Below are 19,318 nucleotides of genomic sequence, written 5' to 3'. Positions count from 1 at the left end.
CCTGGTTTCCTCAATTAACACAATTTCATTCCTTTCTCCTACAGCACTGGAGCCAGTGAAGCAGTCTCTCAATTCCCTAGCCTAGCACACTGGGCAGCTGAGCTAGCCTGCTGCAATTTGGGTTCCTTCTCCTCCATTTTTCTCCTCCATCTAATTTTGGCAGTTGGGTAAATTCCAAGGTTTGCTCAGCAGTGCAAGATTGTTTATGTTGAAGGAACTGAACACCAGTTCATTCACAGATACTGCTTTGATACATGGGTTGTGCTTCTGGAAAAAAGAAAGAAAGGGGCTTCTGACACTTCAGACGTCACTGTTCTTCAGTGAAGAAAATACTGCCAATATTATGTCTTCTCAAAGGAAGAGGCTTTGGTGTGGGAACTTCCATTAACTTTTTTGTATCAGTGCTCATGTAAGGCAGCTTCATTTTTTTATTCATTTACTTCAGTGCTCTTGACACTTCATGATTGCATATTCACAGTTCTGTGTCCTTAGCAAGCTGTTCTTTAACTCTCTTGGCCAATTTACCAAGTTAATATAAAAAACATAATAAATATTATGCTATCTTCCTCACTCTGACTATTGCCCTTCTGTTAGAAAAGTGACCTTTCTGTAGTTCCTTTACTCAGCTGTTCCATGATGCAGTCACCTGTGTGGTCCGTAGCCCAGACTGACAGAGGCTGTAGTGTAAACAGAGGGTAACCAAAATTGGCAACCACTTGTTATCCTGACTCCCATCAATGTTTTCATCACACTCACAGCTTTCTTTGCCTGGGCAGCCCCACAACCTTCCTGTTTTGCACTCTCCATCTCAGTGAGATCTGGAGTGGTTGGAAGCCTGATATGCCGGGCTGTGTGAGTTTTGGTGTGTGTGTGCTGCTGGAGAAGGCTGTGATCCCCGTGGGCAGTTGTCCTTGCCACTACCAGTAATGCTGGCAAGAAGGATTTTTTTCATAACCACAGGGCATACAGGGCTGGGTTAAAAGTTCATTAGGGATATCCATTGTTTTATTCTCTTTGCTTAAAAATTAATCTAGGTCTCCTTCGCTGTGTGGCCACACCAATGCTCTGGCAAGAGGTGACAGGAGGAATGATGATGTATACGATAAGTAGGAGCAGGGGTTAAAGCTCCCTTTGATTTCTGTTGTGCAACATGCCTGTGGCTTCCCCTGTTGAAGGGGCTCAACAAGCCCAGCATGAAGGGACAACCTGCTCTACAGAGGCAATGGGAAAAATGAATTCGTGCCCAGGAGGGGGGGAAGCCTCCAGCAGAGACACTACCACAAGTAAGCTGCTCCATGCATCTCTCACTGGAGCTGTCAGCTGGGAACCAGCAAAGCACTGGTGATGCTGGGACTGCTCCTGCCAGCCAAGCATCCCTTCCACTGTTAAGTGGCCCAGTGCAAATTTCAGCTAATTATGTCCTAATTATACAAGACATGCAAAGGTGGAAGAAGAAAGTAAAAACCCCCTTGTTTACAGCAGGTGGCTGATGTTAACAGCACACCATAGCCAGGCTGTATGCTCAGCCTGAATTGCAACATGGCTATTACTGACTTTAGGCATAATGCCACATTCCAAGGGAAAACGTGTACCCTGCCAGACTCTAGCTTCCTGAAACTTATGATTATGGGAGAGTTTCATGGAACTGTTGAGATCATCTGAAGGGCAGCAGTTTTGTCAGTTTTTGCCATTGTCAGGCATTGCATTAAATGAGTAAATAATTCAGAATCGCATGGGACTTCTGCTGGAGATTTTATGCAACAGAGCATTTTATTTGCTTTTACTAATGCTTGTGTGCTCTTCATACTAGAAAGGCTCCTCCTTGTGGTACTGGGGTTGTCATACTGTGGTGCACATCAACTGCCTGCTTTTGTTACCATGTGGAAATCTTATTCCACAGCTAAACCTGTCTCTCACCTTCTACAGGCATTAAATAGCTAACAGCCACTAGGCTCACCCTGGAGGTCACCACTGCATTAAAATTGAGTATCTCCCATTTCTCCTTTATTTAATCTACAGTATAGCCACATTGTAAAAAGGACTCCTTTTAAAAGGTAGATTAGGTTGCTTTGAAGAGTGCTGAAGGACAACCCCATGCTCTCCAAGCCAACACAGATAATATTTTATAACTAACTGCAAACATGCCCCACCCTGCTGCCTCTCCTGGGTTTGCAGTTGCAGGCAGGCAGGCAAGGCAGTCCCTTCTGCCTCCTGCTGCACTCCATGAGGTCTTGGGGACATAAGCACTGGGACAACCAGAGGATTTCCTGGGCTGCTGCACTGGGCTCCACTCCTGCAGCCACTCCTGGGACCTGGCTTTTTTAATAAAATATTCAGGAATTGCTGAAGCAAAGCAGGGGGTTTGGAAAATATTTGACAGGCCTCAACAGCCACATTCCAATCTCTTACCTTTTGCACAGTTACCAAGAAGATAGTATCAAGACTAGTGCTGTGTAAAGCTTGCATCAAACTAAGTCAAGCAGAAATTCCCAATAATGCATTGGTGGAAAGAATGGCTCTAAAGAAAAAAAATAATTATGACCTGAAAGATATGACTCAGTGTGCATTGCTAAGTGTTCGGTATCTTGTACTCAGTATCTTTGACTTAACTTTCTGTGACATAAAGCTCAAGCCCTGCACAATAAAAACACGTGAGATATCAACAACTGACCCCCTTAACAGCCTCTCATTCAGCAGTGCTGTGCCAGTGATTTTGGCTTGCAGCTGAATGCCTTCAGTAGCTGTGTTCTCCATAAACACCTCTCTTTATTTACTGGAAGCCCTTATGAGTGCAGGTGATGGGACCTGAGGTTTTTTTCAGTGATGGCAGGGGATGCAGTGGGATAATTAATGGTGGCCTGAGAAGAGCTGTAAGCCAATGTCCTTTGGTCCTTTGGCAAAATGTTACCAAGGTTGACTCAGCTGAATACAGGAGGTGGTGCTCAGCCATTGATGTGAGGAGGGCTGGGCAGTGACATCTCCCTGTAAAAGAAGACAGGGCTGTTGCCATTGTACCAGCTCAAAGGTGCTCAGGTTTTCTCCTTATGCTCTGGGTCTCTGGCAGGGCTCTGCCACCCTCAGTCACCTATTCTCATCATCAATCCAAGTGACATAAAAGTATGGGAGTTCAAGGGACGAATGAAACAAAGAAAGGCAGGGCCATGTGGACAATAAACAGTTTATTACCAATATGAACACAGATACTGTGATGCACTGACGTACCATTTTTTATATTGTGATAACTCTGAGACAAAAAACTTGTTGGCCGACAACTAACATGTCTCTGTTTCTTCTGGTGATGCCACAATACATTTCTGTTGGCAAAGGATCTTCATTTACATTGCAGACTACTAGTAAAATTACTTTGAAGTCATCTATCAAAAGCAAATGGTTCACGTGTGTTCTTATCTACTACTAAAAAGAAAGGTAATACATTTAAATAAGCAAATACAAAATACAAAAAAGGCTGACAAATCCAATGTGCAGTGTCAGATGAAATCTAAAAAATCCAGAAATTTAAAATTTTAATATTCTTTAGATTAAGACTTTTAAAACGAAGCGAATCCAAGGCAGCAGCAAGCTTCAAAGTGTGCCGAGTCTGCTAATAAAAAGGGTATAAGAACAAAGACAGTGCCGGTGTCCTCTCTCACCATCTGCGTGACCTTGGTACATTTAGAAATGATCCAATCTTCCCAGCATTCTTAGTACCGTCCCAGTGCTTTGCAATCCTTACGTTGTACTGATTCTACTCAACTCCTGCCGTATGGCTAAAAAAACCAAACCAAAAAGTTAATGCATAATGTTATATCTAGTGTGATGGCAAACGATAAGTGTAGAGGCTGCAGAAAGTACACGCTGGTAAAAGGATGGGTGGAGGATAAAAGGATGAGTACGGGTAAGCAGTCAGCTGTTTGCTTGCAAACTGCAGTACTGTTTAAGAAGTTGCATTTGTGATTTATATGAATGTCTTATTTTGCACTGGAATGAACCGGGGAGGCTCTGCGGGCCAAGCTGCTGGGACGGTAGCATATGGGCAAGGGTCTCCTCAACTACAAACTGCCCCAAGGATTTGTGAGCACACAGGCCTAGGGAAGGGGACAGGGAATGGGCTTTAGCTGTTTTATAGTCTCCTCTTTTTCCCCTTCTGTGTGAATCTAAAACGGTGAGTGCAGGATGTGGGCATGTGTCTTCATATGCCCTAATGTGGGCTTCAAATAGGTATTTTGCTGTGTATTTCAATAATGGTCATGAAAAATATATTTAGTCATATATTGCAGAGCAATTTATAAAAATGTATTGATAACATTAGTACAGCTGTTTTAATTTTCAGTGAATTGTACAAATAGGTGGATATTTGGAAAGCTGTAATTGAGTAAAAGTCTGAAATAGCTCTTCAAGCATGGGAACCCTACAGAAGATAATCAGGAAGGATTTTCAGTTTGGTACCTTTGCCCCTCCTCATCTCAGACCTGGCTACGTGGCCAGCCAGGCACAAGTGATTTCACACTCCCTGACTGATACATCGACCCGCCATGGGCTATGGGTAGGCCCTTTCTTACCCTCCCACCTATGAGAAATGCTGGCCAGTGAATTTCCTATAGGTTGAGAGTGAAAATGCTCACTCATCAAAAGCATAAAAACAAAGGATGTAAACACAATGTCAGGATCAAAGCTCAGATAAGGTAGATGCTTGTTCTTTAAATGCGTGTATAAATCAGATCTGCTCAGAGAAGTCTGAAAACACCAGGGAACTCTCTGCAGTTCCTATCATCTTATCTATGGAAAATTAGTCATAAAGATGAGAAAAATAATAATTTTTCTCTTTCTTACCATCAATTATCTCCTCTTTCACTTTGTGTAACTCTCTTACAACTTCCTCCAATATTTCCTGATGAGACAAAACACAAGTCAGCTGCTCAGAATTTCCTTCTAACTGGTGGAAGAAAATGCAAGTTTAATATGGTTGTGCTTGTCCCCCGCCTCCACTGACAGTCAGAGCCTTGTACTTCTAACAGCTACGACTGCACTCCCAGGCCAAGGACACAGAAGATGCTGGCATATTTATTTGCACGTTCCTGTACACACATCTTGATTAAACAGCAGTGAGACTGCGCTCTCTTGCTGCTCACCAGCTAGCCCTTCTCTAAGCACCTAGTTATAGAGGAAATCAGAAGACTGAACAGCTGTTTTGCTTGTACAGCGCATGCATGGGAGAAAATGGGTAGCTCATCAAATCTCTCAAGTGCAAAAGACCCTTTCACTCACCTGTTTCATTCGATCAAAATCTAAGCCATCCATAGCCACATCATTGCTGCTGCTCACTGGTTTCATCCTTGAGAAATGGAGAAAGAGGACAAAAAGCCAGTCAGTTCCTTGCAATGCATGCTATGCTACACCCACCTGACAGCACGGATGAAATCCACCCGAAGCAGGAGCACCCGTGTTTGAGAGCTGGGCTGGAGGCTCCCTCTTGTGCTGCTCCAGAGCTGGGCAGTCAGAGAGCAGCACTGCTCCTGTTTTCAGAGCCTGACCCTCATAAATGCTGCTTTCTCCTATTGTGTATGTACTGGAGGGCATGCATAGCCTGCACTGAAACTTAATTTATTCTTTTTGTGTGTGTGTTGTGAATCTCAGGGATTTCATATTAGAAAACATTGAGATATCTTCAGGGGATAAAGCCTGTTTAACCATGTCTTTTATTACACCATTTGCAATTTGCAAGATGGATGTCTGTCTTTCTCTCACAGTTTGCTTTCTGTACAGCAACCCAGCCCTGGCTTTTATCAGGTGTTAAAGTAATAAAAGAATACAGATTAGAAAAATATTATCAGCAAAATAATAATACAATAATTCTTTCCTTGGAAGGCCTATCTGAGCCAAGCAGAGTTTGTTGATAGCCCTTGTAGCACAAGCACTTTTTCTTGACCCAGGAACAAACCCTGTCTGCCCTTATTGGCCACTACACTTGAGAGTTATCAATCTTCCAGGATGGTATTAGTCAGTGGGCTGAACTCTGATGATGGTTGAAAAAATAAATTAAAGAAGCTGCTTGACTTTCTCTTTTAATCAGTAGCCCAAAAACATTTCAAAAATTAACCATGCTACATAATTTGTAGAAAAAGCTTCAAATAATATTGCCATCATCTTTGAGCCCAAACTGGGGGCTGGAAGATTCTGTGCTTCTGAGGGTATGTTCGGTCTTGCAGCACTTTCTAGAGAAAATCTTCACATGCCTCTTTCTGACAGCTAGGCTAGAAGTTTAGATACAAATCAAACTGAACAGGAACAGAAACAAACAGGGCACTGCTGAGAGCTTTTGAAACCTGCCCTCCTTTCCCTACAGAAGTCATTCAAGCAAGCAAAGACAGAGCACCACTCCAGGTGTTAAACTAGGGAAGGATTTTTTCCTGCTGAACTCCTCCTCCCCCCAGGATGGAATGGCATTCTAGAAGATAGGCTGGCAATAATTGATGGTTGCGCTAAATACCCCATGTTTCATTCCCATTATCAAGAAGGAATGATCTTTCTATATCTAGTGGAAACTTTCACATATTTCCTGGAACCAGTGTGTCCCATTGGTTTTAGGAGAGCTGGAGACTGTATTTTACTCTAGTAACACTGGTGCATCCCTCTGGATGTTTGGGCAGGACATATTCCAGCATCTTTAACACAGCAGCAAGTAAATGCAGATAGTTGCCATTGGCAACCCTTTCCCTGCAGACTAGTAGCTCTGTCATATACTTAACAGCATAAAATAAGGGACATCTTTTTGAAATATATGCTACACACATGTAAGCCTCCTTATTCAGCTTATCCATCCAGCTCAGTGTCCAGCACTGGTAGGAAGTCATAGAATCAGAGAGTGGTTTGGCTCTCTCTTTAGCTGTCCAATATCAAATCTTATATCAGTAAAGATAGTTGGTAACAACATGGATGAGGATACTGCATCTTGGCTGTTCTGACCAAAGGTACTCCTGGAATACTACTTTAGGCTTCTTGGCTTTTGACACCTGCCAGCTTTTATACCTTGTATTCTGAATGCCCTGTCTGAAGCTGGGCCTTTTTACAGCATGATGTTGTTGAAGTATTGCACCAAGCTGTGCTTTCTCATGCACCCACTGCAGTTGCATGGATGGAGGATCACTTTCCCTTGTCCCAGCTGCAGACTTTTCAGATCATTTCTGCCTTTGCTTTTGAATTTCTGCAGAGGCTGGACTAAGGCATGGTCATCCTGAACCTGCTGTAAAAAGATGCTCCAAAACCTGCCTTTCATGTGGCAAGCTCATCCAAAAGCCTGTGATTCACATATGCTTTAAGTACCTTCTTAAGTGTGATTAACATTGGTGATACCTATCCCCACCTGAGCAGGGGGTTCTTTCCCCAGAACAAGCCTTCAACAAGACACACTCCACTTTCACACTTGATGCAGCAACAGACAAAGCAGATTGTAAAAGAATGAATAAAAGACGTGACAGAGGACAAACATTAGTGCTGAGTGATGAGATTAGCCAGAAGACAAGCCAAGACAGTTAAGAAGCCAGGCTGTTAGCCAGTACCTAGAAGACACGTGGGATTGTGTGGGGCTCTTAGCTTCATAGCTCTTCACCACTGATGGATTTCTACAGCAATGGAATGAAACAAGACATGAGTTGTGCACGTGCCACAGGAACAGCATGAGCATCCCAACTGCTAGCCAGCCGCAGGGATGCCCTGTGCAGCTCACCTAGAAAGTAACGAAGATACAGGCTTTTCAACAGAATTGCTCCTTTCCCATGGCTTCTTCCCAGAGTCTGGAAAACAAAAAGGAAAAGTTAGCATTTATTATTTTTTCTCTAATGATAAAAGAATCCTTAAGTTAGCTGTCTTACAGAACTCTTTTCATTCAGCTAGGATAAGTGACCTAGAAAGATCCAGGAAAGTGGGGTTGCTGAATTGAGTGTCTAAATTGTCAGTTGACTAAACTGTAGAGAAACCACTGGCAAAAAACTGCTCACTGATCCCTTTAATTAGGGACTGGAGAGTTAAACAATACTGAGATTTGGAACTGGAACAATAGGAGGAAATGCATAAATCACTCCTACTAAGAAATACAGGCTAAGTGCTGCAAAGCTTATTTATGTAGTACAATACTTACTTATATTTTAAGTTTAGAAGTGTTAGCTTTTTATCTGCATAGTTGGCAGAAAATGTGGGTGTATATAAAAAAAAAAAGTCAGTGAGACCCCCCACTATCCAGATCTCCACAGAAAATGTATTTAACATTGCCCAACTCACAGAACATTTCAAAAAGCTGTACTACATAACTCTTGTAACTGAAAAGGGTGAAGTTGTCCCAGTCTCCTCCTATGCAAATAGACTAAAATAAAGTGAACTGTTTCAGAGACTGGAATAACACACAGCTTTATACACAAGGGTTTTCTCCTAACAGGTCCTGATAAGCTCTTTAAAAAAAATTATGGGCACTCCCAGGAAATCTTTAGATCTCATCCCTCATTTACATCCACCTTTCTCCTGGCTTCCTCCCTTTCCCTTGCAAAACATGCAAGTAATGGCTTGGTTCCAAAAGGAAGCAGGAATGGTTAAATACTCATTCCCTTGGGAGAGATTTCTTTTAGAATATATGAAAGGCTGGTACAAGGATGACTCTGACTGGCTTGCCACTTATCTAGTCAGATACAGTTATTTCAACTCATTACAAGAAAACCATAATTTGTGAGGTCCTTAATTTCACCTAGTAATGCTCAGGATCAGGCTTACTGCAACAACTTACTAAAGGAGCTAAACAGTGAGAGTCCCAAAGCCTAACTGCATAAAGCACACTGTCAAAAGTAAAACCATACAGCTTTTTTCTCTTAGAAGATTAAGGTGTGCAGATTTTCAGCTGCATATCTGGACATCTTTAACTAAACTGTCTGTATTGTCATTTTCTTGGCTGTGAAACATAAAAACTGTACTCAGAAAAAAAATCTGATTTTAAAACAATAGATATTTGGGAATTTTTCTGTTAGCTATTGCTGCTGCATTCAGAAGTAGGATAATGAGCAGAGTCTAACAGTGGCAGAGAAGACTAGATTAAGAAGACAGCTAAATCACTATTACTTCAGTTTAATACCTGATGAATTTTGCTGCTGCTGGGTGGGAACTCGTGTACTTGGTGAAGGAGAGGTACTAGCATCATCCTACAAAGAGAAAAACAGGACATTACTTAATTTTGGAGATGAAGTGCAGAGTCCTTCTTGATTCTGGACATCAGCTACAGCACAGGTAATAGAAAAACAAGTTTCCTCCAAGCATGTCCAACAGGCACTGCTGCTAAGGTGTGGCTCAGGTCTGTTTAAACTTTAACCTTTCTTTGCCATTAGCACAGCAAAATATATTGGTTTTAGTTTTGCTAACATGGAAACCTTTTAATGATTTCACTGAATCAGTCTCGCCCCTGTATACCATACCAGGCTGAATTACCACTGTAAGGTGCTGGCTGCTGTCATCTACATACAAACTATCCATGTGTTCCCAGGAAAGGTGGAAGCAGTTACATTTAACTGAACGTGCAAATCTATTCCTGGATCAGCACTGCTCATCGGTGCCTGCCACACACAGTGATTGAGCATAGGACTTTGGCTTACAAGGCAGCACAGCAACGTATTTGCAAGAGAACTGTGAGGAGTCTTTCACTTACATTTTGGCTTTCCTCTTCCTTTTTGTCAGCTGGCTTATCTGACTGCGATGCTGCTTTCCTCCTTTGCAAAGAAACATGAGATAGGACACACAGTCACCCCTCTAGAAACATATCTTCCACGTGGAAAAGCTGATTCAGGCTCTGGTGGGAGTTACTATTTACTTAGTTCATCCTAGGGAATGCGACGAAGGCCAGGTATGTTCGGTTCTGTAGAACTGAGGTGGACGTGAGGATTTCCAACCACAGTGATACAACTAAGGGAGAGGGGCAGTATTTTGAGGTGGTGTTCAACAGAAGGAAAGCAGAGTGCAGAGGATAAGGAATGTGTCAAAGCAGAGAAAGGAAGTGCAAGTGGTATGAAACCGGGTAACAAAGGGATGGCTTCTCTGCGAGGCTCAGAAAGCGATGACTCTTCTGACCTACATGGGAGGCACAACCCAAACCCACAGTAGTTTCCGATCACCAGCTCAACTCCCCCAGGTGGCTCAGGTGGGTATTGCAGTGATGGCACTTCGTTCTTGGGCAGTTCCCATATGGTTTTGTCACCTGTCCTATGTGGCAGTGTTCCTATGACTGCACCTTGTTCCACAATCTGCTGCTCATGCTAATGTTTACTTGAAGTCTAAGTACAAACCTTTTTGCTAGTAATTTATTCATTTCTTCCATTAGTCCTCCGCTGCCTCCTCCGCTACTTGTTCGATTGGCATCACTCTTAGAGACCCCACTGGGGCTGGACCCTCCTGAACCATCTTCTGGCTTAAGACAGAAATCAACATTGAAATTAATTAAAAGTTTCACTTACAACCACACCCTCAATTATTAGTTTTCATAATTATTAGAAACAGTGATCACAATCACAGCTCAAAACCAGGATCAGGGTGTTTTCTGTCTTGGGAGGAAAACCCACATAGGCTTTACTAAACACAGGAACAGTCTGGGTAGGGCAGATATATGGACAAATTATTTTGATATATGGGCAAGGATGGGCACTGTTTGTCCTTGATTCTGTTTATGCCTGGTTATGCAACCCTTACATGGAACTATTGATGTGAGCCCTCAGAAGTCTACCCTGTTTTTCCTAAGCATGGTGTAGTTTTAACTTCTTACAATGACTGAAAAAAACTAAGAGTACAGCAGTGGACTTTGCAAAAGTAATGAAATCCTGGCAGCCTTGCAGCCATTTGCTAATTAAGATTTTCTGAAGAGCAGAAATTCTACTAAACTTTTCCTGCTCGCCTTTATTTGCATTACAAAAATTACACATTTAAAAGTTCACCTAATGGTCAGCTGAAGCTTGTTTCACTTGCAGACAATTATATCAAGCTGCACCAGGCTTTCCCACAGCAGAGAAGAGCCCATCAGGCAGTCCCAGTGCCACCTTCTTACCCGTTGAACTCTCCTTAGTTTGGCACCAGCCAGAGCTGCTGCGAGCCCTGACACTGACCCATCTTCAGTGCCAGCCCCTTGGCCAACACCTGCCGGCAGCGGGGGTGGCGGGGGGGGTGCAGCTCCCAGGGGTGGCGGAGGGACTGGCGGGGGTGGCGGAGGTGGGGGCCCGCCGGATGAAGCAGGGATCACAGCAGCACCACTAGGATGACCAGGTGGAAGTCCTGGGCCTGAAATACAGAGAATAAGAATTCAGGTGAATTGTGGTCTCCTCCAGCCTGTACACAAAGTCAAGTTCCAGCTCCCTTGGTGAGAGCCACAACCTGGATGAGTGAGCAATGCAAGGAAGCACCAAGCATGCAGGAGAATGTGAAATGGTGGGTGCATCGGTGGTCAACCACCTACAGTTGTGTCCTCCTATGAGAACCTAATAAACTAGTCTTCTGCTTCCTCTTCTCCCTGGCTGGGTTAGTGTTTTATTCTGTGCTGAAATCAAAAGACTGACAATGCTTCCCAATTCGTAAGTGGCACCTTCTTCTTCTCCTCTCATAGCTTTCTACATGGAGATAATAAACCACATAAGCCAACTCTGTAGACTTGTGTTAACATCAGCTTTCCAAAAGAATCACAGGCTACAGTGACACATCCTTCTTTCTGTTGAAAGAAAAGCATGCAGCCTCAACTGGTCTTGCAGAATAATGGGGTAAGAGTCCAGCTACAGGCACCCAGAGACTCGGCAAAGGTCCTCAAAGCAGCAGCCTGTTGGAGGGATGGAAGGTAGGTAACTCCATTGCAGTGTTTTACCTGTCTGTATCTGGTCAGCTGAATGAATCCATCTCCCTGAGGATATTTCCCCCCCATTATGTTCCCTCAGAAGAGGCTGCTCTTGATGTATAATCACAGGTTCATTTGTTCATTAAGTGCTATTTTGAAAGACAGGTGGGTTTTGACTTAGCTACATTTGGAAACTGTATTTAACATTAGTAGTCTGGTATTGTTCTTATTTAGGTTTTCTTACAATACTGCCTTATTTCTGCGGTTACTTCTGCCACTATTTCACATTCCCAATTCCATTCTTGAAATGAACCATAGCTGTATTAGAAATACTATAAATGTTTCAAGCCCTCTTTGGTTCATGTACATAATAGCTAGTAATTCATTGTGGGTACAGTTAATTGTAATTGCAAAACTACACCCACCTAATTAGAGGCCAGCCTGAGGCAAAAATTGAACTGAGTCACAGTAATGGACTGATGTGAGTTTAAAATAACTTTATTGAACTAAGGGGATTTCAAGGACTTACATCAGCTGAAGGACTGAGCCCCCAGTGGCTGCAGTAATATTTTTAGCAGAAAGTGAAAGGAAGTATCTCACTTTTTTTCCTCTCCTAGGCACATCATTTAAGCATTGTATGTGGTTATAAACAGGAATAGAGCCAAGTCACAAAACACATGATCTGAATCGCAAATAGGCATTACTCATAAATGTTCTAACTCTACAAGCTTTAGATGAATGCTAGAAATCAAGACCACATGCAAAGTGGCAGACCCAAGCTCTTGATCTGCCTGCAATGAAAGAATTCTGGAATAGTTATAGTGAAAAGCCCTCAAGTAGAAATGCAGCTTGTACCAGGAGAGTTTCTAGAATGAAACAAATTACAGAAGCACAGGGGAAGCACAGGGGATAACAAAATCTATGTTGTATCTATTGCTAGTAACAGAATGCCACTTAAGAGAAAGAATAAAAACCACAACCTCTACCAATATTGCCACACAGACAAGTCTACCACAGACCTGGCCTCCAGCTTCAGAAGAGCTCATCTGCTACGTTTAGAACAGCTGAACATAGTGCTTGCATGAAGCTTGCTACCAATTGCAATTTGATTCTGCTGAATGTTAAAAATTTCCTTCTGGGCTAATACAGTAAGAATATACATTACAACAACCCAGCTACAGGGCCCTGGTCTTGGAATTCTTGCTTTTCCCCTTATTTTTAGCTCAGAAGGTCCCTGGACCAATCATGAATGCTTTCATGATACCTTTCCACCTTGGTTTCAGAAATCATGTACAGTAGGAGGAGCCTTGGGTCTTATCCCTTTTTCTAGCAGTCATGGGCAGTGCAAATGGGACTTTTTAAACAGCTAAAAGCTCAGGCTTTATACAGATTGCAATTCATTTAAATCTGTACTTACTCAAGTGGGCAATGGCTGATGAAGTCGTGTAAGGAGGGGTCCTCCTGGGCATAGTCACCTCAGACACAGCAGCATAAGGGGGAGGCAATGGAAGACAGTGTGACGTGGGCTGATACCACTGCTGTGGAGGACGAGATGATGGATGGGAGGATGGGGAGGGAGCCTGGACACAGGAGGTGGGGGAGCTGGCAAAGGTGGGCAGTGGGGAGGAGGATGCACCTCCTAGGTGAGGAAAAAAGGACCTATCCTCGCTTTTCACCTGGGTGCCAGAGGGGCCTAAAACAATTTGTTCTTCAGGATGGCCATTCAGAGGTACATTTGCTGAGGTCTCCTGGCCTGCTTTATTTGTGGGTCCTCTGAGCCTGTCAGGTGGGATGGGAATCACAGGCAGTTTGGTGGGACCATGAGGCTGCAGGACATCACACCTCTGTAGAGGCGATGCATTTGTGGCAGAGGTAGCAGAAGACTGAGGAGAGCAGGAAAGAGAAGAGCGCCTGAGAGTCTGGCGAGAGGCAAAGGGCAAATGGGAAGGATGAGGAGGTGGTGGAGACAGTGAGGTTCGCCTGATGCCTGGCATTACGGTCCTACGGTTTGGGCAGGCTGGAGGGGAGGAACCAGGGGCTTTTGGCAGCTCAGAGGCTGAGTGCCTGTGCAGGAGCTGCAGGGGCTCCTTGACTCTCTGCAGGGATGTGAAAGAGGGCTCGGGGATAGCGGGTGACTGAGAGACTGTGCTGGCATGGGGTGGCGGTGGGGACGCGGCACCAGAGGCAGAAGCACTGCAGTTACTGAGGGTGGGAGGAGGAGATGGGGGCTGAGAAGGGGGGGAGCAAACACTCATCGGAGGGGTGGAAACTAGAAGAACAGAAAAGACAGATGAAAAGAATAAGATGGGCAGGTGACAAGGAATAAAACCAACGCAAAGCAGAATGGAGAAAAAGGAACCGTAAACTAAACACAAACAAAACTCAAACAAAACAAAGAGGAGATGATGCCAGCTCAGGGGTTTCCAACTCTTGGCAAAACCAGAGGGCTGTAGGGAGAAGGGCCCTGGAAGCATGGGTAGAGCTGTGTACTGCAGTGCCAGTGAGGGTCCTTCAAGCCCTATGTGAATCTGATTCAAGATCACAAGCATTACACTTGCACCAGGGGAAGCTGCAAGGGACATGCTGAACACAGCAGTGACACCATGGAGGCAGGGAGAGGACATCCAAAAGCCTCATCCTGCTATTTGAGGATGCCAAGGTATGATTTTGGCTATGTTCCCCAGTGCAGATTAGCATGCAGTAACCTCTGCTGAAACAGAGTCCAACAGCTTCTGTCACTGACTGACGTATGAGGGTATGTCTGAGCTGATTTTTCAAGTCAAAAACTAAAAAGTTGTAACAGCTGAGGATAAACACTTCTCCTCTGTGGCCAGATTATATGAAAAAATTTCCCCCAAACAGAAGCCCAAACACAAGACAGCCACCTTGGCTTGCTTGCTCTGCCTTCTTTCAGAGGGAAAGCCATACTTTGTAGTTATAAGCTATTCCTGTCATCTCTCAGCTTAGTGCAATTTAATATGCTACACAAGATTTTCGTAAGCTCATTAAATATATATATTCTTTCCATTAAGCTCATAGAAGACTCCTCACTTTGTAACCACAAAATCCCCAGTGGTGAGCATCTAGAGCTCTATTTCCCTCTCCGCTGTAGTTTGCTTTGTGCTGCAGAGTGATGGGGAGTGCCTAACCTGGCATATACAGCATGTCAGTGCCTTCTTGTTGACATCCCCTGGAAACACAGAGTCACTCTTGCAGCAGCTTTGCTACTTGCTTTACTCATGAGTGAAAAAAGCACAGCCAGGCCCCTTTGGTACACCTAAAATCCTCTTCAGCTGTCAAAGTTTTGCCCAACACAAAACCCGTCTAGCTCCACCTGCACGTCCTGGACCTGAGCCTCTGCTAAACACCACAACCATGCCCAAATGCATGCAAATCCCTAGATGAAAAAGCTTTAAAATCTAAAAATAAATATAATGACTTTTAGTGGTCTAGCTCTTATATAGCACCACACAAAATCCAACTACAGCTAGAGGAGTCAAGCAGGGAGAGACTGTATCTGCTTGGTTTGATACGTGCCTGTGGTAGATGTTCTTCTTTCCAGAGATTCCTGGCGCTGTTGCTCCATCACTTGTCTAAAACAGCAATGAAAAAACCCTTGGTCATTAATGTATTATTCACAATTTGACTAAAAGCTTTATATTCTGAGAAGCATCCAAGATATATGTTTTGGGTGGTGTGAGCCAGCCCCTCACAGCACTGCTGATCCCCTGAGATGGAGGTGGATTTGATTTCACTTGCCCAGGCCACAGCAATGCCATTGCACATGCTGGGGAGGTGCAGCCAAGGCACTGACCTGCACCTGACAGATACTGCAGGCACTGTTTGACTCAGTTAAGATAACACCTCAACAGGCTCTGCCAGAGGAGTGGTCAGTGCCCAAAGCCCAGGAGAGCACAGCAACCACGTGTTGTCAACTGGAAGGGCATGAGCATTGCAAGGAAAGAGTAAGGGGCACATCACATAAAATGACACAGCCCTGAGTCTCTTATGGACCAGTATCCCAAGGAACTCATAGTTTGAATGAAAATGTTACAAAGCCTTATCTGCAATTAGGTGCTGACTGTACAACATCTGTTTGGTCCAGCTGCACAACAAAGTCCTTTGGTGGCACAGGCCCCTGGCTGACAGCTGGGCACTGTATGGCCCAGCACAGCCACTGCAGCATGGCATGGGGACTGTGACCATGGCGTTTTCTTCACCAATGCTGATCACAACATTGCTCTGTTTTTTTATTGGCACCTTTCTCCCTAAGAGATGCTAGCTCCTGTGCTACCCAGACCTGGTGTCCCATAGGGAAATGCCTTTTCCAAGCCTTCTCCTAGGCTCTGCTCTCCAGTGATGTGCAGTTCCCAGTGTCCATCAGCAGAGGTCTGCTCTCCTACACTCAACTCTTCTGCAAAGAGCTGTCACTGACCCCTGACACAAACCCACCCTGTCGTTTCTCTTGTTAAAGACTGAGAATTAAAAACTGGACTATTTAACTGTCTTTTTACCATACACGTGGAGGGGGACTAAAGATTTCAATAATACTAAAACACAACTCTGAAATTATCTTCCTGAAGAACTTGGTATTAAGGTTAATTACCTTTTTTTACCATGGTTTTCAGTTTGCCCTTAATTTTTATTACGTATGTTTTGGTAAGTCTCCAGATTTCTTTTTTCTGTAACAACTTTACTTCATGGTCTCTACAGAAAGACAGGCTTACCTCTAGGCAACACTTCTATTTTGACTTCTAATGTAATATATTTTAGAGACATACATTTACATTTTTACTTGTAGTTTCCTGAGTCTGCAGTTTTAGTAGTTCTGACTTCTTGAGTACAAATAAAGCTTTTTTTTTAAAAAAAAAGTCCAGAAAAATAAAGTTACATTATGTAATGAAAAAAGAACATCTTAATTTGCTAAGCAAATTTGCCATCTTTCAATTCTAATACAATACACAGGACAGGAAAATCCTTGATTATTCACTATGAAGTGATCAATCCTAAACTGGTGTTGTGTTCAGGACATGCAATCCATTGAACACTGGCAATTTCTGACAAACCATTATAGGCAGCTGGGAAAATTATGATATCTGCAAAGGGGAAACAGTTTTGAGGAGCAGCTTAAGTTGTCTGGCCAACTGGTTTCATTTAAGCTATGATACTTTAAACTAAATAAATAGAAATCTTAACTTCAGTACATGCCTTAGCTCTTCTTTATTTATGTATGGGCTTAACACATAAGCAACAGCATCAATTGCACTGTTAAAATTTCAATTGTAAACACATATACTAACAATTTCCCAAGCATACTGTCCCCTACTCTAGCAAAATATTATGATGAGCAACCTGACACATATATTTTCCTCATTAAATCTGGGAGAAATTCCAGGCTTACCTGGAGGACAGACTTGGAACACTCCAGCCTGGTAGACCAGGAAAGAAAGAGGGATGAGATGTTTCCAAGTCATTAGAGCTGCTGCAGAGCAGATAGAGTTGTGGGGTGCTCCCCAAAACAAGGGTCATCCACCACCATTGAAGTCATTGGGGTTCATGCCTGCTCAGTCTGCCCCTGGTCAGAGTGCATGCACCCTCCTACACATGCTAAATGGAGAAGTTCTTAACACTCCTAGGAAGTCAAATGTATTCCTGTGGAACTAAATAAAGCCTGCGATAGGCACAAGAGTGCTTAAGGAGTATGTCAGGAGTAAAGTACAAGAGGGGAAAGGCTATACTTAAAAATACTCTTTTAACATTTCTGTAAAGGTCTTTAAAAACCCTTTTAGACAGAAAAATTTCCATGGTAGTTAACATAACTTCATTTCCTTGCCTGGTTATAAAATGTTAAAAAAAGGCTAGGCCTAAAATTAGGTATGTTCTATGCTTACAAAATCCATCAGCATAATTAAAGCTGAAAATCCTTTAGTGTAGGTGCAGTAATATCTAAGTGCATTGACTGCCATAGCTTATTCTAGTCCAGTGGAGCAAAAGATACTTCCCCAGAACAATGTGCCCTGTAGCAGTCAAATAATACCTACCCAAAAGGCTTTCACTGTCTCTAAGCAAAAAACAATAAATAAATTGTTGGGTTTTTTTCTAACACAATTATGATGCTCACACTTTAAATGTACAGATTAGACACCTAAATTTGAGGTCTGAGTTACATATAGTCTGAAGAATCGGCAATTGCCACTGGCTAAATGAAGTGCTGGATCAGGTCCTTCAACCAGAAGGCAGAATGGACAGGTGGCAGACCCCACTTCTGGGTGGGCAGGAGCTCTCCTCTGGCCTTTATGACAGCTCTGCTATCCCAAAGTAAATCTTACAAATCTGGAGTGAAATATCATTACCCGCTGACCTATTTAATAGACACATGTAAATCCCTGCTAAATCTCAATCCATTCAGAGCTTTTCATAGAGGCACAGGGAATGAGTTTCCCTACACTTTCCTTACAGTTTATGGAGAGGGAGAGATAGAATACTAATTACCTACAACTGCCTACAAGGCCTACCTATAAGGGCCTTGCCTTAAACGTATATATGATTTTGTATAGGGACCAGTCAAAACAGTAGCCTTGTAGCATCAATGAAAACAATAAACTGTAACACTTCATCTCTGCTGACCCAGGAACATGTGATATTGACCTACACAACCCATAGGGCCAGGGGAGTCTCTGGACCCTGCAAGGGGAACCCTGCCTGCTTACAGACTGTACCTACAAACGCAGAGCCCACTGAACCCACATGCCTGAGGGTTTGATTGCACTAAAATCCTTTCAAAACTATTTACTATCTGAATCAAACATTGTGCTGAATCCTCTGGAGGGCTAACTGTCCTCTTGCTGGTTCTTCTCTTCGTGCAGAAGCAAAAGCAGCCACCTTTTTTTTAAGCAATTCCAGGCACCAAACTTGAAGCACAGGCAGGTCCTGCCAATTTCTGTGCTACTGATGCACTCCTGAAGTGAGGCTCACCAGCTTATATCTGCATGTCACAGCAGAATACTCTGCGCTCTGCGGTGTTTCTCATTCAGTAGGAGAACCACACTTGAAGTGAGCAGGAATATGGGGAAAAAAGGTGGTATTTTGTGTGCAGAAGCCTGGACTCCAAGAGAAGCACAGACCTGCCAAAGCAGTGCTGCCGGCCTGGGCACCACGGGTGCTGGGCCTAAAGATCACAGCTCTGACAGCAAAGACAAAATGAGATGGGCCTCGTAATGTGATTATGGAGAGAGGCACGTAAGGGCAGACTCTCCTGCCCACCTTCCCTGTGACATGAAGGAGCCCGCTTTCACACTTCCATTTAGTATCCTGGTTTTGAGCAATGCATTCATAAAAGTAAGAGTACCCAGAAAAAAAATCTCTTAAGGCAATACCAACCTGTCCCAGCTCCTGTCCCAGCTCCTGTCCCAGCTCCTGTCCCTGTTCCTGTCCCTGACCCTAACCCGGTCCCTGTCCATGTCCCTCTCCCTGCCCATG

The 19,318-nt window shown here is 43.6% G+C and overlaps 1 protein-coding gene across 6 annotated transcripts in view; it reads right to left on the bottom strand.

Annotated features, from left to right (window-relative positions):
- Positions 1-3,161: 3,161 nt before the first annotated feature.
- EVL (Enah/Vasp-like) overlaps positions 3,162-19,318 on the bottom strand; it is a 146,424-nt gene continuing 130,267 nt past the window's right edge. For 2 of the 6 annotated variants that reach the window (XM_030452451.1, XM_030452450.1), the window contains 10 exons: positions 15,377-15,432; positions 11,066-11,295; positions 10,314-10,435; positions 9,680-9,740; positions 9,113-9,179; positions 7,724-7,790; positions 7,557-7,619; positions 5,266-5,332; positions 4,831-4,888; positions 3,162-3,767 (listed from right to left, as the gene is read on the bottom strand). In XM_030452451.1, coding sequence (XP_030308311.1) covers positions 3,730-3,767; positions 4,831-4,888; positions 5,266-5,332; positions 7,557-7,619; positions 7,724-7,790; positions 9,113-9,179; positions 9,680-9,740; positions 10,314-10,435; positions 11,066-11,295; positions 15,377-15,432 — 829 coding nt within the window. In that variant the 3' untranslated portion in view covers positions 3,162-3,729. The remainder of the gene's footprint in view (positions 3,768-4,830; positions 4,889-5,265; positions 5,333-7,556; positions 7,620-7,723; positions 7,791-9,112; positions 9,180-9,679; positions 9,741-10,313; positions 10,436-11,065; positions 11,296-15,376; positions 15,433-19,318) is intronic. The other 4 variants (XM_030452449.1, XM_030452452.1, XM_030452453.1 and 1 more) reach the window with 4 other exon arrangements.

The sequence above is a fragment of the Calypte anna genome, chromosome 5A (assembly GCF_003957555.1).
Source record: "Calypte anna isolate BGI_N300 chromosome 5A, bCalAnn1_v1.p, whole genome shotgun sequence".
In the NCBI taxonomy this organism is placed as follows: Eukaryota; Metazoa; Chordata; class Aves; order Apodiformes; family Trochilidae; genus Calypte; species Calypte anna.
The sequence above is the reverse complement of the archived record's forward strand: the minus strand, read 5'-3'. Positions and strand labels throughout refer to the sequence as shown.